The sequence below is a fragment of the Apteryx rowi genome, unplaced genomic scaffold, assembly GCF_003343035.1.
Source record: "Apteryx rowi isolate R43461 unplaced genomic scaffold, aptRow1 scaffold_853, whole genome shotgun sequence".
NCBI classification, from domain to species: Eukaryota; Metazoa; Chordata; class Aves; order Apterygiformes; family Apterygidae; genus Apteryx; species Apteryx rowi.
The window spans coordinates 1-26,709 of NW_020451153.1; the positions used below are offsets into that span (position 1 = coordinate 1).

The 26,709-nt window shown below is 49.7% G+C and overlaps 2 protein-coding genes across 2 annotated transcripts; both read left to right on the top strand.

Annotated features, from left to right (window-relative positions):
• Nucleotides 1-59: 59 nt before the first annotated feature.
• Nucleotides 60-8,301, top strand: NCAPD2 (non-SMC condensin I complex subunit D2; the record flags this gene model as incomplete). The annotated part of the gene is made up of 10 exons (XM_026090184.1): nucleotides 60-188; nucleotides 501-624; nucleotides 811-966; nucleotides 1,187-1,364; nucleotides 2,015-2,109; nucleotides 4,954-5,034; nucleotides 7,093-7,279; nucleotides 7,482-7,608; nucleotides 7,731-7,895; nucleotides 8,173-8,301. Coding segments are annotated over 10 exons (1,325 nt in total), but the record flags the coding sequence as incomplete, so codon positions are not given.
• An 11,392-nt stretch (nucleotides 8,302-19,693) lies between these two features.
• Nucleotides 19,694-23,787, top strand: GAPDH (glyceraldehyde-3-phosphate dehydrogenase). The gene is made up of 12 exons (XM_026090185.1): nucleotides 19,694-19,758; nucleotides 20,102-20,144; nucleotides 20,734-20,833; nucleotides 21,139-21,245; nucleotides 21,330-21,420; nucleotides 21,614-21,729; nucleotides 21,848-21,929; nucleotides 22,144-22,295; nucleotides 22,422-22,500; nucleotides 22,749-22,832; nucleotides 22,983-23,080; nucleotides 23,485-23,787. Exons 2-12 carry the CDS (start codon nucleotides 20,122-20,124, stop codon nucleotides 23,552-23,554), a joined length of 1,002 nt encoding a protein of 333 aa, XP_025945970.1. The 5' UTR covers nucleotides 19,694-19,758; nucleotides 20,102-20,121; the 3' UTR covers nucleotides 23,555-23,787.
• Nucleotides 23,788-26,709: the final 2,922 nt, after the last annotated feature.

Sequence of the window (26,709 nt, forward strand, 5' to 3'; positions counted from 1 at the left end):
TTTTTTTTTTTTTTTTTTTTTTTTTTTTAAAAAAAAGACAGGCAACTCCTCCTTCACAGTCTTCCTTTCTGCACAGAGTACAGGAAACGAGACCACTGTGGAGGAGGAACTGGGCCTCGTGGGAGCCTCAGCTGATGACACCGAGGCTGAGCTCATCCGCAGTATTTGTGAGACCGAGCTTCTAGATGGTAAGTGTGTCTGCCACCAAAGAACACTGCCTCTGCCTGCCATATGTGAAAGAGCAGATATGGTGGGTAACAGGTCCAGAATAAGGAAGAGAGTTTCCTTCAGAAGGGAACTGTAGTTTTTCTTTAGTGTCAACTTTGGTGTAGGCTGTCTGTTTCATTGTTCTGCCTCTGGAGGTGATTTTTCAATGACAAAAGTGAGTTATCCAGTTTGTGTAGTCCCCAGGAGTTCTGGGACAGGCAAAGTAATCATTCTTTAAAAAGGGATGTCTGAACCATGCTCAGATATCTGTTCTCTTTCTCCTCACTGTCTAGGCAAACACCTGTTCTCTGCCTTTGTTCCACTGGTGCTCAAGATCTGCAACAACCCTGGGCTTTACAGTGATCCAGCACTCTCAGCTGCTGCAGCCCTAACTCTTGGCAAAGTCTGCATGATCAGGTAATGTCCAGCCATAACAGTATTCTCTTCCAGCTCTTCCTGGTAACTAGAGCACAAGCAAATGTTGCAACTCCTTTGCTGTGGAGAGACTAAACACAAAAGAGCACTCTTAGCTTTTGTTTCACTACAGCTTCTGAGAGAGGATTTTTGTGTCTTTTTCTTCTTTTCTCCACCCTGTCCCATCAGCTCTGAGTTCTGTGACTCCCACTTGCGCTTGCTGTTCACCATGATGGAGAAGTCCACTCTGCCTGGCGTGAGATCCAACCTCATGGTTGCAGCAGGAGATCTGGCCATCCGCTTCCCCAATCTGGTAGAGCCTTGGACACCGCATCTCTATGCCAGGTAATGCTGTGCTCATTGCTGGGAGCAGCGGGTGGGGTGATGGGAGCTCTGTGGATGGGTGACACTGGGCCTCTGGAAGGTCAGGGTGATCCAGAAGTCCAAATTTGAAGTTGTCAGTGCAGGGACACAATGGACCTGGGCTGTGGAGCAGGCCATTGTGGGGTATCAGTAGTTTAGAGACGCTCAGTTGCTGACTGTGGTAACTATATATTTCTGTCAGGTTGCGGGACCCCTGCCAAAATGTGAGGCAGACAGCTGGACTGGTGATGACTCACCTCATCCTCAAAGACATGGTAAAGGTGAAAGGACAAGTGAGTGAAATGGCAGCTCTTCTGATGGACCCAGAGGAGGCAATCGTGGGACTGGCTCAGAACTTTTTCAGTGAACTCTCCAACAAGGCAAGTGGACATTTGGGGACCTCAGTGCACAAGAGCAGAGAGGGACTGATGGAGGCTGGTTGGTGAGACAAGAGTTAGAAGTGCTGGGGAAGGTGTGTCAGTGGCTGGAGCAGCTGTCTGTCCCTCCTCTATATTGCCTAAATAGGGGCAAATAAAGGGAATCTTGCAAAAACAGTTTTGTTTTAACCCTGATGTTGCTGAAAGTGACTTCATCCATTCACATCAGAAGGCAGGCTCCAAATCTGCACTTCATCCCTTTGCTTTTGTGTGTGTGCATCTAGTACAGGCTCTGGAACAGTTTTCTGCACTTTACCTTTAGGCCTTACAGCTGCGTTCCCCAACTTAAGGGCTCAGGTAATGTATCGTCTCTAAGAACTTTCAAAGTTGCTCTTGGCTGTGTGACATAAGAAACCTAAATCTGAGGCAGTCACAGTTCAAGCAGGCAAGAGTAGTAGCAAATGTTACCACTTAGCTTCACCTAGCCTCAGATAGGTTTGGCTGGCTGTGTATAGCTGGTTTTGAGAAGCTGATGATTTGAGTCAGAAGCTTTGGGGTGGGAAGAAGGAATTTTAGGTGGGCAGCTTCTCTGGCTTGGCTCGAGCCATCCTTCATAATTCTGTATCTCATATAGAACCTTGTGTCCCGCACAGGGTAATGCCATCTATAACCTGCTTCCGGACATCATCAGTCGTCTCTCAGATCCTGACTGCGGTGTGGATGAAGAATCCTTCCGCACTATTATGAGGTATTTTAGGTGAAACCTGTTTTGTCTACGACTCTGTTTATGCAAAGGGGATGCCAGATCACGGGAACAGAAACTGCAGTGACATATACAAAATGCTTTTCAATTGTTCTCCTTGATCTTTTTCACAGTCTGCACCTAAAATGGGAGTCATGTCAAGGGGGATCATTTCTAAAGTCACATAGTTGGGGGTGAGGAGAGACTCCACAAAGAGAGTTTCTGTCAACTCTTTCAAAAAGATTTTCCCTCTAGAAAAGGAAAAGCCTGTTGGTTTTAATGTGTGGAACATAGATATGCAACATTAGGAGAACACAACAGTCTTTAAAGACCTCTGCCCTCTTTGTCATTTTGATGACCTACTGAATTTTTGTAGCAATATTTAAAAAGCTGTAGTTGAGATAATAGATTTGTTTTTTGTTTTTTTTAAGAAGCTTTACTCTATAGTGTGGATACCTATTACAATATCTCAGTCTGAGGGCATCTGTTGCGTATAGGCAGTACAGAGTGCTTACTGAGGTCTCAATGATTTTTCTTCATAAGACTTAACCTGGCTTATACAGAATCTCTTCAGTGGGTGAATTACAGACATTTTCCACTCATTTCTGATTCTTAGCCACATAGGTTTTTTTTCCTGAGTTGCCTGAATCCCTGTGGATTGCAGAGGGGAGTGCTGGACAAAACACAAGCATTTGTGTTGCTGCAGAGTACAGTAAAACCTCCAGGGATTTTCTGCTGGAGTCCCTCTGTTGATGAGACTCCAGTGCATTTAGGAAGAGAGATGGAGTTTTGGAAAGGCAGAAATTGCAAGGCACACAGAAGGTCTATTAGTGAGGGTGAAATTGAGACTGAAAATAATTTATGGCTCCAACAGTATACAAATGTTTTGCTTCAGCCTTCAGTAAGGAGCATAATGTGAAATAGCGAGGAAAGCAACATATGGCTACTGACAGTACGTGTGTAAGGGGAAGTTAGTGTCTGAAGTGGAAGCAAATCTTCACAGTCAAACATTTTGAAGAAGACATAAATGAAAAGAATGAGGACATACAGCTGTATGGTTTTAATAATCTCAAACTGGAGGTGTTACCACAGACATCACCACAGAGAATAAGTGTTACGTTACATTGAAGGAGGGGTCAGTGTGGTTAAGGCAGCTATAGATTGGCTTAACTGACCTCCAGCAACATACAGGGAGAGAACTGGAGGTACATGGCAGAAGAGAATAAGAGAAAAAGCAATATTGACTTAAAGAAGGCAGGTATCAAATTAGTCTGAAGCTAATTAATTTTACAGAAGAGAAATGTGGTAGACCTGATCATCTGTTAGCACACCATGTCATATGCTTTAGACAGGAAAGAAGGGAATAATAGTTGAAACTGAACTATTTTCCCATATAGCATGATATGAAATGCTTGTAGCATGGAAAGGATAGGGTTTAACTTGTAAACTGTGGTGGACAAAAGCACAGGCTAGGGAGGAAGCAGTGGCTTATACTCCAGGGATACTTATCAGACTGGAGAATAAGGAGGCATAAAAAGGAGAGGGGTAGTGAAAACTGCTGATGGACAAAAAGCTGGGGAGCATCATTGTTAAAGGGAAGGACTAACTTGTGGAGAATGTGAGGGTTACAGTAATAAACTGAGATGAAAACTAGCAGAAAAAGTATAAGGATGAGTATTTAGAAATTACTGTTCAACCCCTGCTATAAAGCTACAGCTAAGAAGTTAGAGAGATGCATTCCACTTTTTTTTTCTTTTTTTTTTTTAACGGTCAACGATGTACTTCAAGTTTATGTATAGGAAAGCATTGGTAGTACTGGTGAGACCTTGTCTGGAGCTCTGTCACAGTTCTGGCCACTTAGGTTCAAGAAAGATGAATTGAAGCTGGAGCAAATGCAGAGGAGGGCTTTTGAGGATAGGGTCTCCATTCTGTATCTTAAAAGAGAAAAGTAAAGAAGCTTCGTGTGGTGGTTGTAAATGTAACAAACAAAGACCAAGTGAGGATGTACTTAAAGCAGTTATATCAAGGGCAACAGCACTTTGGCTGAGCTTAAGCTAACAGAAATGTTGGTACAAGAAAAAGGGGAGGCCGGGTGCCTCTTTAATACAGAGGAGTTATCCAATGATTTTTACGAGGATGATATGCAAAATACAGAAAAACTTAACTGTGTTGAAGTCCATATATTTTTCCCCTCAAGAAGCTGAGAAAAATCTGGAATCTGGTTAGCATTTATGTTCTGTTAGACTTTGTTTCCACTTTAGTGTAAAATAAACAATTCATCGTTGCATTGATCCAAATTACAGCAACGCACCCCCAGCACAATAATAAAATTAAAAAAAAAAAAATACTGCATGGTCTGCTTCTCTGGCATACTAGTCTGTCAGCACAGCTGTGAGGCGAGGAGATTGTCTGGAGATGTTGCATGCTCCTAAAAACTGGAAGGAGCTGATGAGAAGTAGACACTGCAGCCTTCTCTGTCCCTCCTGCCTCGCACCCCATGCAGACATTGGTACTTCTCTCCACCTGCAGGGTACTTTGCTTTAGCTGGATCTTTTAGTTACTTTTCTAGGTAGGTGCTGCTGGTGCTCTTAAGCAAATATGCCGTTTAATTATATGATATGCCATAGTGGCCATCCCCCAGCAGGGACTGTGATTACTATTTGAAATATATGTATGCTTATAGCTTCTCCTGAACTAAGTCTGAGGCATGCAGAGCTCTCTGTATACCTCATATTTGGAGGACCACCCACCTGATCACTGGGTTAGGATAGCTGCAAACATCCCATGGTATAAGCAGAAATGGGGTTTCCTCTCCGGGCTCTCAACTTTGCCATTTTTTTTTCTTTGCAGACATTTATTCTCATATATCACAAAAGACAAGCAGACAGAGAGCTTGGTGGAGAAACTTTGTCAGCGATTCCGGACTGCCAGGTGGGTTTTGATCCTAATTTTTTTGACAGATAAGTCAGTCTGTTTCTCAAGAATTGTTAGAATAAACCTACACAGTGGTGATGAACAGACTCCCATCATATTTCCCATGTGGTAAGGTGACAAATGTTGAGATATTTTTGGATTAGGTCCTTTTTTTTTTTTTCCTCATCTTCCTCCTAAAAATGCCTGAATAATTATGTATAACTTGTTACGGCTTCCGCTTGTGTTACACTGATTGGCCCCTCTCTCTCCCCGCCTTTCTTAGGCAAAAGCTTTTCTTACAATTTAGAGCTGCATTACAGCTATGCAAGGAGATAAATTGACTCCAGTGCTTTGGTCCTTTCCACAGGCCATTGCCTTGCATCTTAGCTAAGAAATGAATGTGTTCAGCTGAGGAATTGGGGTTTCCCCAACAGCGACCCCAGAAGTCCTGTATGAGGTGATCTCAACCACCTAGTTAAGAGACCAGTCCCTGTTCTGTGTGCATGGGCTGCTCAGTTGTAACTCCCTACTTGGGACTCCATTTCCTTATTTGAGTGCTTGTGCAATAAGACACTTACACTTTTGCTCTATCTGCAAGATGTGCTTGCCTTGCTCATGGCGCTCATTGTGGGGCATACCGTACAGGACCCATTCCTGGCTCTGGGACATCATTTTGCTTCCTGCGTTTTTATTGTTGTTACAGCTGAGAGAGCAGGGGGAAATTAACTTCACTGATGCAGAAATACACTTTTTTTAGAAGGAAGATAATAGAAGTTTATCTGCCTCTCTGTCATGTATTTTCACTATCTTCATTTTACTTTCTACTGTTTTTGGTGCACTCTGTGGTTTTCCTTCTCTATTGTTGTGATGTTGCCCTTGAGGTTTAAGCTGTGTCTGCTTATCTTGGCCATTTGTACATAGTAGCTGGGCATGTGACCTGCTCGGTTGCCTCAGGGAGTTGCATATTCCCCAGAAATGTAATATTTGGATTTTGTTTCCTGACTGGAATGGAGAGTGGCACCTCTCTCCAAAACTGCCTCCCGGGAACACTACTGAGATCTTCAGACTACATTTGTAAAGAACCATCTAAGTGTAAGCCATGCCTAGTCTCTGCTAAAGTGTCCTAATAGTTCTGTACCACAAAGATCATCAGTTTAATGCACAGAGGTAATGCTGGAGCAGGACTCTTATTCCAGGCTACAACAGGAGCTTACAGAAAAAGATTTTGCAGCCACCTTTCTCTCTTTGACATTTCTGGAGTTCCAGACATAGCTATATGCCAAGTATCACTCAGGTGAAGTGTGGAAGCAAGGCCTTGGTGCTGCAGCTTTGTTCTCCATCCATCTGCTTTTGGACAGTGCATTCTGAAATAGTATATATGAGACAGACTTCTGGCCCTCTGCTTTGTACATCTTAAGAGGGGCTTTGGCCTAGGTTTTCTTCTTCTCATTCTGTCACAGTGAGCAATATTAAATGGGTTGGTTCAGATTTTTTTTTTTTTAATAGTAACTTTCACTGAAATCTGAAACTAGTCTTCACTTTGATAGAGCACTCCGTTAATTTCTCACTTTGTGTCTTAATGAAAATGGCCTACTTTGTGCCTCTTGCTGGCCAGGAGAGAGGGGACTTGAAATACAGTTTCTACCTGAGACTAACATGCAAAAATAGGCAGCCAGCTTTGTGTTTGTTGTTGTTCTTTGGTTGAAATAAGGCCCTTCAGGAAGAGCCCTCACCTGGCTGAGTGTATTTACCCTCCTAGCTAACAATAACGTCTGACACTTTTTAAACAAGTGGCTGTGTTCTTGAACAGTGTAGTGAACGTTTTTGTCTGACAAAGACAACTAGGCACAACTAAATCACTGTATTTGATGGAACACAATGTTCCTTGTTAAGTGGTTGATATGGAATGGCACTCAGAACTGCAGCCTGTGGGGTTAAAGTGTTTCCTGCAGGTGCTTTTCCCCTGCAGAACACAAGGTTTAGCTTGCTTTGTCACAGGTCAGTTATTATTCTAAGTATGATGTGCTCATCCTTATGTACCTTCACATATGATCCAAGGCAATCTGTCTTTCCCAGAACTGAGCGTCAATATCGGGATCTGTCTCACTGCCTTACTCTGCTTCCCCTCACGGAACGGGGCCTTCACAAGCTGCAAGACAACTTTGACTGCTTTGCAGACAAGCTCCAAGACCCAGCTGTCTACAGTTGTTTCCAAGCTGTCCTACTTCGATTCCGCAGAGCAGTCAGCAAAACTGAGTCCAAGGTAAGGACAGGGGAAAGCGTCCAAGTCAGGACTGCACAATTGCTTTTACACACATGGATTGGAAAGCCTTGCAATTTTCCATATTAAGTATAGCTGCTTCTAGCCCCCAACAAAGTATCAGAAATTCTGGGGGCTGTGCTATGGATGTAATATTTTCCTCCCAACCCCCTTTTTCTTTGCCACTGTGCTACATCTCCATCAGGCTCTGGCTGAAGAGCTGGAGCAGAAGCTGCAAGCTTGCCATAGCCGAGGACTGGATTTGGCAGAGACATGCCAGGAAGGCAATGAAACTCTAATGCCAGAGCCAGCCAAGCGGAGACCAGTGGAAGGTATGTTCCTTTTGTGGGACCGCAGTCTTCCTCCTGAGCCTGCAGTCCAGTAGGGACAGCTAGGGCCTTTTCCTCACCCTTACAGACAGAATGGCTGCTACCTTTCCTTTTTTTCTTTGCAGGCTCACACCGCCAGCCCCTGAGCACAGCCAACAGGAATGCAGATGAACCTTTTGTCACACCTCTGCCTCAGGCACTCCGAAACCATAAGCGTACCCAAAAGCGCCATTCACCCAAAAAGCCTGTTATCACCTTCTCCAGTGATGAGGAGAACAGTTCTGAGGATGGTAAGGCATCGTACATGTGCTTGAAAGGTGAAATTGGGGAGAGGGAGAGGAAGACTGGCCTTGGCTCCTCAAGGATTCCCACGGGCTGAGAGTTGCAGTGTCATGCACATCCTCAGTTGCTTCCTGCATGCTCTCCCATGCCCCGATGATCAGTGGGAGTGGGCAGAGGGCATGCAGGGCTTTAGATCACTGCCTGGGCTGCCTCTGTAGATTCCTGTAGACTCCTCTGTTCAAGGTAGTCAAGTGCTGGTTATTGACACATGTTTTACCCTCTTAGAATTCTCAGCAGAATTAACAGAGGAAGAAACCCCCACAAAAACAACTCCCATCACCAGATCTTCAGCCCGCTGGGTGCGCTGAGGGAACCATCTGCCGCTGTCTTTAAAAATAAAATTGTTTTTATGCAGCAGTCTTCTCTTAACTGCCTTATAATCTTGCAGCACTTTAAATTAGGACAAAATGGAAGTTTTACACCAGGCTAAAAGTATTCCAAAGCTGTCTTTTGATATCTTTACAAAGAAAGGCAGTAATTGACGAGGCTGCCACTTTCACTGCTTTTTACCCTGGAAAGGCTTTGCAGGTGCAAGAAAACTGCTCTGATATGAAAGTTTCCTTAGGGGAAAGTTGTTGGGGTGTTTGGGGGTGGGGGGGATTGTTTGTTTGTTTTTTAAGAACAGCCAAACTAAACTGAGTACAAAATGCTAACTTGATTCAACTACTCCCAATTTTGTACACAGGTGTAAGCACACACTTCAGCTTCTGTAACACAGGACAAATACAAAAATGTATTTGATCCTTGTTGAGGCTCTTGCCCTGCAGGGCTTTGAGGGAAAATTACCTGGACCTTTTTCTTTGAGGAGATCTCTACAAGAAGAGTGAAGGATAAAAAAAGAAAGACTGACCTAGACTATGACTAGAGTACTTCATTAAAGAACATTCAAAGTGAGGGGAAGAAACAATACAAATTAGAAAGGGCTTCAGAATTATCTTTGTCAAACTCTGACTTGTTCAATCAAAGTTACCAAGTATACTGATAGCATTAGTTGTTGTACTGCACTTCTGGAATGAATCTGCTGTGACTCTAGTTATGTTTCAGATAAGACCAGCACTTCAGCTTTTTCCTTCCAGCAATACTGCACCAGTGCTCAAACCACTCCTTGTACTGCCATGAAGGGCCCTAGATTTGACTGGAGCATCTCTTGGCCATGCCTTGTTTATGCTTTTACCCTCCTCTCTCACAGACACACTAGCATTTGTCCCAGACCTGTTAGTACAGAATTATCTCTTCTTACATGTCAGTGTCCCAAAAAGCAGACACCTACCTCAGACAACAAGGTCCTTTCCCTTAGTAGCCAGTGACCAGTTGGGCAGGAATCAGAAGCATCCTCTTCTCTCAGCAGGTTCCTGCAGATTTCCCCATTCTCTGTTTTTGAGGTTCTGCCCAGTTCCTGCAATCATTGTGGTCATTCTTGGTTCAGCAGCAAGTAGAGCCTGCTGCTCAGCTCCTATCTGGCTCCACTGCAAAAGCAGCAACAAACTTGGACTTCTATTGCTTGATTCCTACATGAAAGGAGAGTCAAAATTGCCGTGGGCTGGGGATATAGTTTTTATGCCAATACCTGAATGGACATAAATATGTTAGCAGCTCGTAGAAACAGGTCCATTAAAGCCACCCCTTTACCCCTCGATCAAGCCTACACTTGCTTGTTACAGCATAAAGATTAGCACTGGCCTTGCCTGCTAGCTAGAGTACCAGTACACCTCTGGGTCTCTTATAGCTACTGCAGCACTGGTAATCTTGAACAGCCATTCACCAGGTGGCTCAGTCTGCAACAGCAAAAGCTGCAGCGCTACACTCCCCTCCTCCACCCTTGTAAACTCCCCTTGCACTTGAGAAACTACAGACATCTTGGTCCCAGGAGAAAAAAGTCCTTGTCTCAGAATGAACATGGAAAAAAAAAAAAATAGAGGGATTTGGACAGTTACAGCAAGGACTGCTGCCTTTAAGGACAAAAAGAGTAAGAAAAGTGAGGCACTGAAAACAGTGTGTATGGCCAGGAGTAGATGACAGCACAGTTTAGCTTTCCTGTGTGCCACCTGAAGGCACCTACTCTCTGGGCAGCAAAGGATTCAATGCGTTACATGAAGTGCAATAACAGAACAGAAGGAAGCAGCAGCTGAAAATTTTCAATGATTTCTCCAATGTCCATGTTCCCACAGGGTGAGTCTGGAAGAACAATGTTTAGGTGGGCATTTAATACTTGGACTGCAGGGACAAAGGTGGGTAAAAATGGCTCTCCAAACCAGATGACAGAACCATGGGTGATAGGGATATTTACTGGGATGGGATGTGTGAACCAAACGTTCTCCCCCACCCCCCAACCCCATGACTCACTGGCAAGATCCGCCTCCCCCTACAGCTGCTACTGTGTAATCTAGCCAGATTGCAGTAAACCCCCCCACAAATCTAGAACACTCCTGTAAGAACAAGGCAATTGCATGAAATACAAGGATCAAAAAGCTACAGCACTGATGTTCCCCTTCCCATCCTCCCTGATAAAGATTCAGTGAAGGCTACAAGAGACAGAGGCAGCAGCTATTGCATTAACAAGAAATAAGATACTGACAGTCACACATACCGTACATGATTTCCCCCCCAGTCCAGCCAGGATATGTCACTCACAATTGGGAATGAAAGAAAAAAGAACAGCATATATGGATTTACACCCCAGCTCAAGGCATTACAAGCCTGTGAATTAAATCTTTTATATATACGAGATAACACAATAACAATACCATGGTGAAGGGGCTATGAATGGTGTGGATGGACATAGCAAGGTGGCTATAAAACTGTCTAAACACTGGCTTACCTTCAGGGCCTGCCTTATGCTTTTCTACAACAGTGGCTAGACTTCCTTTAGGAGAGCCACACAGCTGTCCCCAGTATGGGGTGAGGGTTTGGCAGTCAGTGATTGGACTGACACGCTGGCTCGCTCACTGCCTTGCAATCTGGCCTTTACAATTTGTTGGGCACAACACTTGCCTGTTCAAGTGCAAGTGCTAGTTTAGTGAGGAGGAGCTCCTGGTGATCCTCTTCTGCAGGTTGTTCAAGTGGAGTATCCCTTCACCTCACTGAAATTCCCTGGCACTGAAGGAATTAGGGACCTTCTGTATCATGGACAAAGGAAGTCCTGAAGAAAGAAAATGGGAAAACTAAGATGTGTTAAAACAGTTACACAGTCTGCTGCCTTGAGCAGCTAGTTGCTGCCCCTCGGTCTTCTGCAAACAGCTTTCTGTGGTGACCACAGGTTGCACCAGGACAACTGAAGGGGCCAGCCTGCACTGTCAAAGGTCTCTCTTCTGAGGGAGTGACATTACTAAGGGCCAAGATCAGTGGAGTCCACCATGCTCTAAAAGACTCCAAGCCACAGTCTTGACTCCTAACCACAGTACCAGGGGCATTGACATGAATATCATCCTTACTCCTGAAGCATGCAGCAACCGTCAGCCCTTTGCATCACTGTGGACCAAGGGGTGTTCCCAGGGTACTTCACCTAGTTTGTAGTCCTCCCACTGTCTAGTTGCCCTGCTTCTGTCCTTTTAAGCAACTCTGCTTATAAAAGACTGACTCAGCAGTAGACCACTTTTCTGTTGGTCTTTCAAGCTATAGAATCAGTGCCCCACCATCAGAGGGGGAAGGGTTTTTAAAAGGGAAGCTTGCTAGAACCAGAGCGGAAAGACAGACAATAACCCATTTGAGACTGAGAAAACTGGGGCAATCATGGACTGAGTGTCTGCCAAAGCCTTTTTACTTCACAGTCACTGCCAGGACATGACAGAGCAACTATTCAGTTGTACTGCAGTCCCAGCAAGGTCCTGCCTCACCATGCTGGGACACAGACCAGCTGCAATTTTGTGACACCTGCGTCAGGGGTACACCTGCAGTTCATCAGGCTTTGCTGCAAATTTTCTAAAGTCCTCAAATTTTCTTGCTTGATATAGTGACTCCTTCCCTGGTGCCAGGCCCAGATTTTGCCGGACCCAAGGAGAGGACCCATCCCTTGAGAGCTCAAAGCCTATCCATCCCTGCAGTTCAGTTTGTGTGCAAGTGCACTGGAATTCAGAGCAATTGCAAACACATTTCTGTCATTCCTCCTGCAGTACTGGGGGCTACCATATTCAAGGGGTGCCAGACCAAACCACCACCACATTTTGTATCAAAAACAAAGTGTTGTCACTTTTTTCTTACCTTTTGCTCAGGACAGAGATGACTCCTGGAACTGGTGAATTCAACATGAAATTCATCTGCCTGCAGCTAACTTGTCAGGAGCAGGAACACCATAGCAAACTGACTCAGCTGCTTCAGGATAGTAAAATGTGAATAGGAAGTACAGAACAACATCCTCAGAGACATCTTTCATGTGGGATAAACACATGTCCACATCCCATCCTCCTTTCTCTCTTTCCCACCCCTCTGAAACTTTTGCACTTTCTCCCAGCACAGGGTGGGGCTGGTTGTGTGTGTACATCATACACAGGTCACTTAGGCTAAAGTGTTTCCAACCTCAAGTGCCGGCAGGTCACACATGCTCTCCATGTGAATGCCCATGCGGACAGCACATCCTGTGACTATCCAGCAGTCACCTTCCCGCTGTGGTTTTCGAGGGCTGGCACCAGAGTCATCTTGTCCCCTATGAAACGTCTTAGTTGTACCCATTAGCAAGGCACCTAGGTAGCCTCTCCATTTGCTGGCATGCACTGGACAGCTGCTCCAGCAGAGGGGGCATAGAGGACTGCCGAACAGGATCACCAGAGCGTTGCTTTGGAACAAGCACCTGCCTCAGGTCACAGGAATCAGGCAGAGCCAGCATGCTTGGGGTGCTCCCGCCACTACCCTACCTGTGCAAAATCTCTCCTGCCTGCACTCAGCTTCAGTGCTCCAGACTGCAGCCCTGCACTCACTTTTCAGGGAGAAGAAATGATGCAAAATGGTGCATGAAACTTTCTGGTTCCTTGGTCAGAGAAGGACCCACAAACCTGCACCTACAAGTGGAGAGTGCTTGGAAGGAAGGGAGGGAGGGATGGAAAGCAAGACAGGGCAAACATCTGAGCTGTGTCTACTTGTCATCCCTGCAAAAGACTTACTTTTTAATTTTCTTCTTTCCTTAACAAAATAAACAAAAAGCAGACAGCAGAATATATCCTGTCAACTTTTGCCCAAATTATGTTCTGCGATGAAAGGGAAGTTTAAAGTATTATTAAAGTCACCCAGCACATCTACTACTATTCCTGTACTGGGGTACAGTCTCCTCTTTCTCTCCCCGACAAACTTTTCTGATTAGTTTCTGTCTTCACACCCAGGCTGACTTCTGCATTCTGGTCTCCAAACAGTGACCTCATTGCCTTGTTCAGCTGGTGAGAAACTACTGTAAAATGGGAGAGGTAAACAAAGGGGGAGAGCTAATCGCCAGAAGATTTAGGAGGTAGGAATCTGCTCCTTGCTGTCCTACTTCCATTGTGCCTGCGCTTGAGAAAATGCAAGTTCAGCCTTGACGAGCTCTATTCTGTGCTGGTTCCTCTGGAAACTCAGCCCAGGCCCTCCAGATGGTTTATGTTGAGTAATGACTCAGGATAACCATGGTGCAAGTTATCTGCCCACTAGCACTGGACCCACTACCACAAACTCCACACAGTTAGTGCTGGAATTCACACCCATTGCAGCAAGAGCTTTTCATTCCCAGGCCAACCTGCTCACCAACATATAAATGTTAAAAAGTAGAACAAGAACCTGTATTGCCACATAGCTGAATTTATGACAGCTCTGTGCAGTCAGCAGGGTGACTATCACTAGCTGAGCTGTAGTTCATGCTTACACTGATTAGAAAAATAATGTTAACAGCACTTTGCCTAAGAGGAGGATGTTTAATATCACCTATATACTGCATCCTTCAATACCTCTCTTCAGGATGTGGCTCAAGGTCTCACCCTGTTGCTGACCCTGCCAGACACCTCCAGATCCTGGCCAGCAGTGGCTCAGCTCACATTTGTCTTCCCAGACACTCAGTAAATACCTTTGTGTTCTTTTTCTTTAGAGGAAGGGGTTTTGCTGAGCTCACCCTGAAATATATCACCATGGACAAAAGGGCTGAAAGGTTAAGGAGCTCCAGGGGGTAGTTCAACAGGAGCTGGGGGCCAGGCGCCTGCCAGATCTACAGCTATAAAGGCACAGAGAGGACAGGGATTGCATCTGACACAGATGCGGTAGATCCTGCCTCACCTCCCACAAGCCCTGGGACAAGGAGAAGATGCTGGGGCTCCAGTCATGGCCTTGCTCGCTTTTCCTCCTCCCAGTTCTGCTCTCTGCCAGCGTTCAATCTGTGTCCTTACCAGGACAGAGGCTACAGGTAGGAGGTACTGGGACAGAGCTGAGGGAGGTTTCAGGAGTGTCAGGAGCAATCCGGGGAGGTCATGTTTGAACTTGGAATGAGCGGTGATCCCAAATTCCAGCAGCCAGAGGCTGTTGTCTATTCTTACTGCTCCCTTCCCTTCAGCCCATCAGCCTCAGCTCTAGGATGACTGTATCTTTATGACTCAGCCCCTGGAGGAGCATGAGCATTTCAAGTTAAGGAGACATATAAAAGCTTTTCAGTGCTCTTTGGTATGGGGGAGCAGGCTGACTGTGGGGCTCCCCATGTTGCCTGCAGAGGCTTTTAACTATAAAGAGACTGGTACTAACTCAGCCCTATGTCAGCAATGATCAGAAGTTACAATCACATCCCTTGCATTAAATGACAAGCAGGTATGTGGAGGGATTTCAGTATAAAATGCAATCAATTGCAACAAGTACTGTAATTGGTGGCTATCCACCATGTTCGGTGACCTGGTTCTGACACATTTCAGAGGTAAGGTGGATCCTATTAGTTTGGGATATCCTCTCCTAAGCTCAGTAGTGCTCCACTGCAGCCCCTCTTTAAGGCCCAAGAGCCCCCCTGCATATGTATGTATCAGGACACTAGCTAAGAGCTTCTTCACTTTGGTAAATCTTTTACCCTCACCCATTACAGAAACACTGCTTATGGTTTTCAAGTCTTCCCAGCTCCCTCTTACCCAAATCCTTCCCTGAGCCCCAACACCTTGTGCTAACATCACCCTGACCATGTGGTCCAAGAAGGAAAGCTACAGTAAATTGGTTAAGATGTGAACTAAAAAAAGAACAAGACTGATTCTGTTCTGACTCGCCATGCAGAGGCTTTCATTCCTTGCTGAAGATGCCTTTGTCTGCTTCAGCTAACTCGCTGCTGAAAAGGATGGAGCCGAACCGCACAAAGGCTCTTCAGCCTCAAGTCAGTAACCATGTGGGGGAACTGATATGGAATAGTTACTGCAAGCTGCTTCCCTGGGCAGTAATGCCAGACACTGGGTCATTAACCTCCCTGGGCCCAACGCATCTCCCAACCCTTGCCTCCCTAAAGCCAGAGCATTGCAGGGACTGAGGTGTATAATCAGCACATCTCCACCTGCCCAGATAGGCTACAGACTCCCCAGTAGACGAGGAGCCCCCTTCTTCACACCTGCTCCTGTGACACTGCCATTCCTGCCCCTCTTTAGTACCAGGTATTTCAGGTAGGTCTGTTCCCCAGCCCTCTGGGAAAAAAAAGTGACAGAAAACAGTCTGAGCACATGGAAGAATAAACAGAGCTCAGCATCAGCAAGAAGAACAAGGACTGAAGACTCAAATTACTTTCCAAGTACAGGAGGACCTGTCTGACAACAGCAGGGCAAGCAACACACACACAGGCCTACAGCAACTTCCTGCTCTGGACAGAGAAACTGTTGCAGACTGTAGGAGTGGCTGGTCCAGCCCTTCCCTTGCTGATCCCCATGTCCAAATACAATGTCACAAACACAATGCCTTGTGTACAGACACCATTTAAGTCCTGCCTGCGTCCTAGGGAAGACTTGGGGCAGCGGGACAGCAGGTTTTGGGTATACCAGGTTATCACCAGGATAGGGAAATGAGACCCAAAAGCACAGGCAATAGCATTCTCACCCTTGCCTCCTCTCTGTTTATCCCACCTTCCCAGACGCTCCTTTCCCAGTTGCTGCCCCTGGACACTGAATCCATGCTGGCCGAAGAGGACATGAAGGAAGGGTCCAGCTTTGGACCTCCGTTGCTCTCCTCCACCCTCCCTTTCCTCCCATCTGGGGCGAGAACTGCCTGGCTCTCACTCTGGCGCAAGACTCTGGCCAATCGCAAGTGGGCGCTGGCCGGAGATTGGGCCTGGAAGGCTATGCCCAGGGGCTGCTTTGGACTGAAAATGGACCGAATTGGGACCTTCAGTGGTTTGGGGTGCTAGCCTTGGAGAAACTCTGAGGTGAGAGAGACAGCAGTGAGGGCAGCAGAGAAGTAAGGGAGGACTCCAGAGCATAAACCATGGGGAGAACCAGGAGCGGGGGGACCTGGGCAACAGGGAAGCAAGCTGAACCCAGGGGCTGATGGGGCACAGCGTGACACCAGCTGACTGCTGGTGGGCCAAAGTCAGAGAGCTGGGCTGCTCTTTCCATGGGACATGAGAGTAATGACCTCTGTGCTACCAGCCCTCGGGGTCTGGGTGGTGCACAGGGAGCAGGCGGGCTGCACACTGCCGCAAGGTTCACAGACATTGCTTCTTCACAGGCACAGGAGACTGAGGCATCTGGAGAACCTGCTGGGGGCAAAACAGGAATGAGCATGGCATACCTGCTGCTGAAGCCCTAAAATCCCTGCCCTAGGCTGCCAGCTGAAGGACCACTGTGTCAGAAAAGTTATAAAGTGGTGCAAAGTGGGCCGAGCACAGGGGTTGCCCAGCTCTGCTACCACCCCACGGCCCCAGGACCCCTCCCAGGCATGCGCTGCCTCCCTCTCTACTCGGCCAGCAGGTCCTGCTGCCCAGCTGGCAGGGGCTCGCAGGCCTTGGCTGTTCTCTCTCCTACCATTTGTGCTTAAGAACTGACTTGCTAATTAAAAAGAGCTGTACTGTTCGTTTGTCTCATCCAGACTCGGCAGCATTTGCCCAAACCCCGCAGCAGCACCACCTCCACAAGCAGTGTCAGCTGTTGTCAGGCCTCACATTTGTCGAGGAGCAAGCCGTGTGCCAGGGACCATGCCTTTCCCTGCCACCCCAACACCTGCCACCAGCCAGCTGCCGGGAGGTGGCGGCAGAGCCCGAGGCCCGGCACAGCCCCTGGGCCGGCAGCAGCCACAGGGCAGCCCTCACACGCGGTGGGGCCATTTTGGGTGTGTGCTGCTGTTCCCTGGGGGCTGGCTAACGGCAGGCCCAGGGAGCCATTTCACAGCCCTGCACCTCCAGAGGAGCTGCCTGTGTTGCTCTGGCAGCCCATCGCTGTTGGGTGGCCACCTGCCAGTGTCATGAGTGACCCCATGGCTGTCCCCGCGGGGCCTAGTGGTTGTACAACAGCCCAGCAGCTCCCATCACCCTGGCTAACCTCAGTGAGCCCTGAGCCAGAGACACCTCTTCTGTCTTTCCTTCCCCAAAAGGGCTGCAAAGACACAGCCAAGAGCCTTACCGAAACCCTGCAGTTACAACCAGGCCCTTTCGCACCCCTTGCCAAGCCCACATGCACAGATGCTGCCTAATTCAGCAATTAGGAGATGGCTGGAAACGCAGCTGCCTGCTTTCCCAAGCCAATCTACCTGCAGCACATCCATCCTCTCCTACTGCTGGGAGCTGAGCCCAGCCTCCGACTGTCCCTGCAGGCACTGCAGCCGAGGCTGCTGGGTGTCCTCCCTTCCAGGCCTCCAGCAGCTGGGGAGGAGTCCCAAAATCCTAGCTGCAGGCCAGGCTCAGGGACAGAAGGGCTGGGAGCTGCTGTGTTGGCTCATTCCACCTGCACTCTGTCCCCCTGCACAGAGTACTCAGCAATGTCTCTGTTTGCTGAGCAAACAGTGGACCTCCTATTTGTGCAAAAGTTTAAGGCAGCCCCCAAAAGCTCCCCTGACCCCTCTTCTGGCCCCTCCCAGGTTACATTTGGGATGCCTCAAATGAGGCACAGGATCCTTCAATCTCCCTGCAACCACCAGCTGCATCGCTGCAGCATATAAGCCATCCCCCATGGCCTTTAAGAAAAGGTCGTAACCTCAGCTGGGACTAAATTTAGCTGCCTGCCCCTTGGCAGCACCGGGAATAGCAGCGGGATAAGGAGTGTTGGATTACGTCTGAGCTGGGTGACCCATCTCCAGACCCCCCCTGGTATCTGCTTTGCTCCCCCAGCCCACTCCATCCTTCCCATCCTTGGGGATCCCACTCTGCTGACCCTAAAGCCCTGCTCAACTGAGCTACAAGGGGGGAAGGTTTCAGCCCTCTGCATTGCACTATCTGGGCCCAGCTCCACATCTCCCGTATTCCCACACGCTCCTCTCCCTGGATGCCTAAGCTGGGCGCATGTTCTCTATGCTCAGAGCTTCCCTCCCCAGGGAACAGCTGCTTTCAGACGTGCTCTAGGTCTCAATGCAGAGCCGGCAGGATCCCAGCCTTGCCTGGGAGCAGCTGGTGCAGGGGAGCTGGCCAGCATGCAGGGCAGTGACGGCCATCACGCGAGGAGCACTCCCACCTCGCCTGGGCCCCCACACCCAGCCCAGGCCCTGGCCGGTCCCCAGCCAATGAACGCGCCCCAGCAGCATGGATGCAAGCCGGCAGCGCAGGGCGGTAGGCAGGATTTCCGCAGTCACGTCCCACGGGTAGCAGCCTCCCCTGTTCCTTATTAACATGGTGCTCACGCCGCTCAGCGCAGCCTATCGGGGCCTTGGCCAGCAGTCGGGGGAGGCCGGGTGGGCCGGCGCCTTCAGAGCACGCCTGGCTAGCGCGGTTCAGGGCAGCTCAGGGCCAGGCAAGGCCAGGTGCCCTAGCAGTGCAGGGGTGAAGCAGCAGCCCCCGAGAGCAGGCCAAGGGCCGCAGGGCCCTGCTTCCCCCCAGCTAGGTGCAGGGAGAGGGGTCTGGGCCAGGGAATCTGCTGTGCCCTCGGGATGGCCCCGGCAACAGCACGGCCCTTCCCGCCCCCACCGGGTCTGGGGGTGTGAGGTGGGTGTGGGGAGTGGTGCAGGCTGCAACCTCCCCCCCATTGCCGTGCTGCCAGGGAAAGCAGCAGGCGCTATCTCCCCCGGCAGCTGGGCAAGGCCTGGGCACGCACAGCCACGTGCCTGGGGGGAAGCAGCCCCTTGCTAGCAAGAGGCAGAGCCTAACACCAGGCTCCTTTCTAAACTCCCCAAACAGGGGGCTGCAGCCACATGGCCTCCCTTCACCTCCAGGCAGGGCCTGGCTGGGGGCAGCTTGCTACCACAGGCAGGCCGCTGCGAGAGGAGGTGCGTGCGCCCTCCCAGGGGGACACCGGGGCCCCGAGCATGGGTGTATGGTGCCGGGCACACCCACACACCCCTACAACCCCACTTTCCTCTGGGGCCAGGCATCTCCTGGCCTCCCTCCCCCCCATACTGCACAGTGCAGGGGTCCCTCAACGCAGCAAGGCCAAGGCATGGCAGGACCAGGCACCTTCCCCACTACGCCCCCCCCCCAGTAGCACTGCGCCCCCCCCCCCCACCGCAGCTGAGCCCCACCGCAGCCCCGGGCCCCGAGAAGAGCAGCGGGGGGCAGCAGGTGTGGGGGGGAACCTTGGCCCGCGGAGGCGTCGCGCCGCAGCCCCCAGGCGCACGTAGCCCGGCCCGGCCCGGCCCGGCCCCCGCGCTCCCATTCGGCGCCGGCCCGACGGGGCGGGCCCCGCCATTTCCCCCCCGCGCCGCTATAAAGGGCGGCGGCGCGGCGCGGCGTCACCTTTTCACTGCGCGCCAGGGCCGGCTCGGAGGCAGCAGGTAAGAGGGCTGGGGGGCGGTGGGGGGTCCCCTCTCCCGCGCGGTGTGGGAGTGGGGGGCGGTGGGGCGCCGCCGTACCGCAGCGGGTGGGGTGGGGTGGAACCGCGTGGCGGCCGGGCGCCCCCGGGCACAAAGGCGGCAAGATGGAGGCGGCGGGGCTGGCGGCGGGGGGCGAGATCCGACCCCCGCAGGGCCTGGTGGCCCGTTTCTGCCGGCCTTTGGGGAAAAGCTGCCCTGCAAGGCCGGGCGCGGCCGGGCGCGGCGCCCGTGGGCGGGGGCTGGAGGGCGGCCGCGCCCCGTCGGGCTCCCCGCGGGGTGTCTCAGCGCTGTTCTCTGCCCGTAGGAACATCCCTGAGAGGCGAGATGGTGAAAGTCGGAGTCAACGGGTGAGTGCGGGGGGCCGGGCGGGCGCTGGGAAGGCCCAAGGTGGCCCCAAGGACGCGCGGGTTGGGCCGCTCCCACGGACACGGACGTGCGCGGGGCCGCCTTGGCGCAGCGCACCTTCGTCCCCCGGCTTAGCGGCCGCGGGGAGGGCGGGGTGCTGAGTCACTTCCCCCTTCCCCCCAGCAGAGTCGGGGTGAGTCACCCTGCGCGGGGAGCGCCCGCGGCCTGCCCGCCCGGCCCGAGGCTCCCCACGACCAGGCTGGCGGCTCCCCGTCGGAAGACTGCCGGGGGGGATCGTGTGTCCCGGGGGCCCTGGGGAATGTGACCTTCTCCCACCGTGCTGAGGATTAACTGGATCCCGCAGTAAATTTAGCACCTGACCTTTCCTGTGCGGCTGCCCCAAGCAGGGGTCACTCTTAATCTTTTAACTGTGGAACCTTGGCCTTTGGACGCAGCTGACAGGCTTCCTTCTGCCCCTCTGGGCAGGGAGCAGCCGATGTCCCAGAGGGAAAGCAGTGAGGTTTTATGCCCTTTAATGCCCAGCCAGGCAGGCTTCTTGCTGCTTCTCCTTATCTGTACGTCTCTCCCCAGATTTGGCCGTATCGGCCGCCTGGTCACCAGGGCTGCCATCCTCTCTGGCAAAGTTCAAGTGGTGGCCATCAACGATCCCTTCATTGATCTGAACTACATGGTGAGTTTCCTTATGGTGTCTCCTCCATGCCTTGTTATGCACCTTGCCTCTCCCAGTGGGGCAGTGGACTCCCCTAGCTCTGTTCTAGCAACTCCCTGTGGATGCCAGCTGTGGGGTTGTGGATGCAATGAGAGATGCAAAGCATAGAGGTATGGGCCCAGCAGATTTGGCAGAGCCAAGTACAGAGCAGTAGTTGGACAAGCTCACTGGAGAAGACTGGGAGCTGTGATTGCACTGTGGGCAGAGCAAGGGATAGGGAGATTGCAGCTAGGGTGCCTGACCTCCTTTCCCCCCCCCCCCGCTAGGTTTACATGTTCAAATATGACTCTACTCATGGTCATTTCCGGGGCACTGTCAAGGCTGAGAATGGGAAACTTGTGATTAATGGGAACCCCATCACCATCTTCCAGGAGTAAGTATCTCTTCTTCTCATCCCTTGTAAGGATGAAAGCAGGTGTCTCACAGAGCAGCTCTTATGGTTTTTGTCCTTCCTCAGACGTGACCCCAGCAACATCAAGTGGGGAGAAGCTGGTGCTGAATACGTTGTGGAGTCCACCGGTGTCTTCACCACCACAGAGAAGGCTAGTGTGAGTAGGCCACAACAGCATGCCGAAAAAGAAAAGATACTTGCTGCTCCACCCTGTGGGGCACATCACCATGTACAGAGTTGTTCAAGACATGGAAGAGATGGCTGGGAGGAAGAGGGTTGTCTGAGGAAGTGTCTTGTTCCCCAAACTGTTGGGGTATTCTGGGTTAGCTAATCTCCTTCTCTTCTCCCAGGCTCACCTGCAGGGTGGTGCTAAGCGTGTTATCATCTCTGCCCCCTCAGCTGATGCTCCCATGTTTGTGATGGGTGTCAACCATGACAAGTATGACAAGTCTCTAAAAATTGTCAGGTAAGGAGAAAGGAGGATGCCCTCTGATCTGAAACTTTCACCAGCTGCATGGGGTCTAATCTTTCCTGTGTAGACATGTTGCCTCTGGCTGATGTGTGCCTTCCTTTCTTTTCCTCAGCAATGCCTCTTGCACCACCAACTGCCTGGCACCCTTGGCCAAGGTCATCCATGACAACTTTGGCATTGTGGAGGGTCTTATGGTAGGTCTGGAGCCTGTTGCTCAGGAGGGTGTCTTATCCCCAGGTCTTCTCATGTGAGAAGAGAAGTACCTGTTCATAGGCTCTGCGTTTGTGGGGGATGTAAACTCACCCAGCAAGAGAGCTGTCCTCCTGGCACTGGGATGGGGAGGAGGTGTTTGGGATACTTTTTCAGACAGTATTGGCTGTGTTCTTATTCTTGTGCTCTTTCTCCAAGACCACTGTCCATGCCATCACAGCCACACAGAAGACAGTGGATGGCCCCTCTGGGAAGCTGTGGAGGGATGGCAGAGGTGCTGCCCAGAACATTATCCCAGCATCCACTGGGGCTGCTAAGGCTGTAGGAAAGGTCATCCCTGAGCTCAATGGGTGAGTGTCATCCCTTGGGTGTCAGGAGGAGGCATAAAGTGCCTGGCTGGCTCTGACCCATTTCTAGCAGAATGGAGGGCTGGCAGAGGGGTGCTGACTGCTGTTTTGACTCTTAATCTCTCACAGAAAACTTACTGGAATGGCTTTCCGTGTGCCAACTCCAAATGTCTCTGTTGTGGACCTGACCTGCCGCCTGGAAAAGCCAGTAAGTGTTGTGGAGAAGGCCCTGGCAACCTCCAAACCTGCCCCTGCTTCCTCTAAGTTCCTCTTATCTGGAATTGCCTGTTCTACATCTCTCTCTTTCCTAGGAAGATTTGGTCTTGGTAGGAATAGCACCTGCTGTGCTGCTCCCAATATCTGGCCTGTAGCTGTGTCATTCTTCTCTCCCCTTTCCCTTGCACAGCTGACACAATTTGTGTGAATTGACCCTCTTAACTTTGTCTCTATTCTCAGGCCAAGTATGATGACATTAAGAGGGTAGTGAAGGCTGCTGCTGATGGGCCCTTGAAGGGCATCCTGGCATACACAGAGGACCAGGTAAACACCTTTCAGTCTCAGCCTGTGGCTGGTAGCACTCATTTTCCTGCTGGGAGCTGCCTTGCTGGAGTTCTGCTTCTGGCACTCTTGGGTCAGGCTGTCACCATCTGTGAGGTGGAACACTGAGTTACAATTTCATCTCTCTTCCAGGTTGTCTCTTGTGACTTCAATGGTGACAGCCATTCCTCCACCTTTGATGCAGGTGCTGGCATTGCACTGAATGATCATTTCGTGAAGCTGGTTTCCTGGTATGCACAGCCTGAGGGGAGTGCGGAGGGGAACAGCTGAGCTTTTGGTGGGAGGGTAGGAGCTGGCAGTTCTGTTGCAGAGTGTGTGGAGTTTTGTGGGGTGTGTGTGTCCACCACCACCAGCTGGCATTGCATGCTGATACATATACTGCTGCTGAGTAGGGTGGCTCTAACACCTAGAAGTCTTTGGAGTGAGATTGGTTCATATCTGAAACAACTGCAGCCTTCTCCTTCCCTTATGGGAGAGTGGATGGGATGCTGCTTGTTTTCCTTATTGGGGGTAGATGAGATGGGAAGCCTTCTTCCCTTTTCTGGGTGGGGGTGGAGGAGCAGTATTCCTATGTAGGAAGGTGATGCAAGAAACAGGCTAGTTCAGACAGCTCAACTCTTGTTTCTGCCTCCAGGTATGACAATGAGTATGGATACAGCAACCGTGTTGTGGACTTGATGGTCCACATGGCATCCAAGGAGTGAGCCAAATACACAAGACCCCCTGCTGCCTAGGGAAGTAGGACTCTCCTTTGCTAGAGACCCTGCCCTTTTCACCACCACCTAGCTCTGCAGCCTGCAGTGAGAGGCCAGTTCTGTTCCCTTCTGCCTCCCCCACTCCTCCAGCTTGCCTCTGAGCCTGGGGGAGATGGTGAGGCTGATAGAAACTGATCTGTTTCTATACCACCTTGCATCAATAAAGTGATCACCATCTGAAATACCTTGTCTGTCTGTCAGTGGGAAAATAGGGGAAGGTGGGGGAAAATCAGCAAATGGGTGCCTGCTTTAAGATGGGACCCTACCAGCCTGGCTGTGACTGTTGGGCCAGCTATTCCATGCACTAAGCAATGTTCTGTGCCCAGCGCTATACTGATAGCATGTTAAGACTGAAAATCCAGGCAGCACAGGCATGGGGAATGCCACAAGAGATGTTTGGACAACTTTAGTCATGCATAGGCATGGAGCAGTCCTGGGATACAAGATCTGATGATGGTAAGTGCCCAGCTCCACCGAGTGCAGGGCTGCAGTAAGTGGAGCTGTGGTATGTAGACTAGTGAGTTACCTGTGCTTGCTGCGAGTTGAGACTCCTGCCCTTGAGCCAAAGTAAGGTGTGGTGCAGGGCTGCTGAGTGGAAGGCAGCTCTGCTCCTCTATGCACCTTCTGGCTCTGCAGGCTTGCTTGTTGTCTGACTGGTGTGTGGAGAATAAAGTGCTGAGCAGTTAACTACTTTGCATTTGATTTGGCAAAGTGGCACAAAAACTAGGAACTGCTTCTCTTTTTCTTCCCATATTACTAGAAATGCCTTACAGCTGAAGAGGTGGATTTTTCATTTGTTTTTACATTGTTTAAATTGTCCTAGAAGAAATGGCTGCTTAGGGATGTGTCTGAGGCCTCTGTTACCAAGCAGTAGTTAATGTTCCTTGCCTGTGCAGGAAGAGAGGGGCAGTTGCAGTCCAGCTGCTGAGCTGCAAATCTCTTGCAAGCAAGTGCCAGTCTTCCACCAGTGAGTGCATTACCTCCTGCTGCAAGCAGTCAACAGGGGTGGACAGGAGCCTAGCCTTTCCTGACCCATATACAATATGGTGCATAGGCAAATGCGCTACCACCACAATTGTGCTGGTCTCTGTTTTGAGTTCAATTTCCAAGGGCTGTGAGCTATATTGGAGGCAGTGTACTGCTCTCCCCACCCTGGGAGGTGTTTAGACCCCAACTGGTACAGTCCCTGATCTGGAGCAAGGACTTGGAGTCTCTTCCAGGATCAAGATGAATGTTAAAATTATTCAAGTGTGTCCAGGAGCAGCTTATCTGATATGGTATGACACTGTAAAAATTATGTTTGCTGGGCCAGAGGGCAATATTGTTTTGCTCAGAGCATGCCCTTGGGCGGGGGGGAAAAGTAGGTTGAATAACCTGCCTCAGGAGGTATGCTGTGAGCTGGGACTCTAAGCAGCCTCTAGGTAAAACACAAGTTATTTTGAACTGTATATCCTGGTTTTAAAGTAGGACTATTTCAAAGATTCACTTTTTTCATCTAAGCAGCCTTACTTTTTTCTGAGCAAGATGAGGCTCCCTGAAAATTCACCTAGAGCAAAGAACTCATGTTGCTTAGCAGGAATGGTTCCAATCTGACCTGAACCCAGATTGCTGAGGCAGTAAGTGCAAATCAGTAAGACTCTGGTTTCAGGGGTTGGGGAAACACTAGTGCCACCTTGTAGAACAGCAATTGCTGTGAATGTCTCAAACAGAATGGTTTACTGTGTTTTCATTAAAATACTGTTTTACCCAGTTTACATCCCTGTCTGATGTTCCTGGAAAAAAGATACAGGCAGCTAGGCGGAGCAAGCTGGTAATCCTAGAATTTAAAACATGGTTGCTCTTGTATGGAAATAGTGAGCTAGAAATTGGCCCTGGAGGGCTCGATTTGTGCAGCTTTTCCCCTAAATCCTGATTTTGCTGCCAGGCAGACATTGTGCCTGCAAATGGCACCACAGCAAGGCCCTGCTGGCCAGATGGAAAGCTAGCTCAGGTCCCCAGTCACTATTCCTGTCAACCTCTCCAGGAACAGCACATCTGGCCTAAAAAAGAAGCAATGACTGTAGATGACATGGGGTTAAAGATGGGATCTCTGCTGCTGAGGCTGCACCTCCATCTGGGGAAGAGTTTTCACCTAAGCAGAGGAACTCTAAGTTTGTTCTTAGAAATATTTCCAAAGAAAACTCCCTGAAAGGATTAGTCAGAGAAGGCAGAAGCTTGGATAGACATAAAGGGGATCTCACTCAGCAAAGATGCTAAAAGCGATTGTGCTGCTCTGCTGGGGCAACCCAGCTTTAAGAACAGCTACAGTAAGCCGGAAACCATCTCAGTTTAACTCCTTGCTGAACAACAGCAAAGGGAAGTTAGAGAAAGAAACGGCCCCTGGCCAAAGGGGTGACGTATCTGACAGGCAGCCAAGCATTTCAAGGAGTGGTAAATTGCCCCTTTTGCTTTCTTTTTTTAAAACAGAGGAAATTCAAATGAAGGCATGGTATGGTAATTAGCAGTGGTGTTACAGGACAATTTCCTTTTATGGCAACTTTGACTGTTTAGAAAAATAAGTTTGTTCTTCACTGGCATTTGCACTACCACTATCACAGCTACCTTTGTCTCCAAGAAACAGCCACAGCGTTGTCCCCGGACCACCACCTTCTCAAAATGTCAGTATGAAACGTCAGCCTTCAGCAAAACATTTTGTAGTGAAGATCAATCCGAGCAGATGTAGAAACTAATTAAGGTTGCTCAAAAAAATCACACCAAAATGTAATGAGATGGTGAACACCTAAGCACAGCCACCAAATTCTTGGCCTCTCAAACATATGCCATTCATTTCTAAAGTGAATTAGTCTCTGAGCAAATCAATCAACAAGCCCTGCTCAAGGAAGAGGAGATGAGGTCTCGGACAGAAGAGACTATGAGGCAATGCATATATTGGGCATTCATATAGGGGGCACAGCCTCAGTGCCAGCTTTCAGCACTCTTCCTTGCAGTAGATGTCATTCACAAAACACAGCCTCATCACTTGCAGTCGGCGTATGCAAATGCTGCTATGCACGTGATCAGTACTCACAGAAAGTAGGCATTTCATCAAAAACAAGCTGGGCACA